The 244-nt window shown below is 50.0% G+C and overlaps 1 protein-coding gene across 1 annotated transcript in view; it reads right to left on the bottom strand.

The window, feature by feature from the left end:
- Positions 1-244, bottom strand: part of LOC107564579 (ATP-dependent 6-phosphofructokinase, liver type-like) — a 21,959-nt gene that overhangs the window by 10,816 nt on the left and 10,899 nt on the right. Inside the window, exon 4 of the mRNA XM_016249688.1 lies at positions 83-240. Within this exon, the coding sequence (XP_016105174.1) occupies positions 83-240 (158 nt within the window). The remainder of the gene's footprint in view (positions 1-82; positions 241-244) is intronic.

Raw genomic sequence — 244 nt, 5'->3', positions numbered from 1 at the left:
AGAGAGAGAGAGAGAGAGAGAGAGAGAGAGTGAGAGTGAGAGAGAGTGAGAGTGAGAGAGTGTGTGTGTGTGTGTGTTTAACCTTTGTGCCGTGGTGGTGATTGCATCAATAACTTCCATGATCCGATGCAGAGCAGAATCAGCTCCGATCGTCATGTCGGTTCCACAGAAATCATTATCGATGGATCCCACCAGACCTACGATGTTCAGATGCGTGTGCTGCTGCGCCAGAGTGTCCGTGATC

Source organism: Sinocyclocheilus grahami, unplaced genomic scaffold, assembly GCF_001515645.1.
Source record: "Sinocyclocheilus grahami isolate Dianchi unplaced genomic scaffold, SAMN03320097.WGS_v1.1 scaffold947.1, whole genome shotgun sequence".
Lineage (NCBI taxonomy): Eukaryota > Metazoa > Chordata > Actinopteri > Cypriniformes > Cyprinidae > Sinocyclocheilus > Sinocyclocheilus grahami.
Note: the sequence above shows the minus strand (reverse complement) of the source record. Positions and strands in the feature narration are given on the sequence as shown.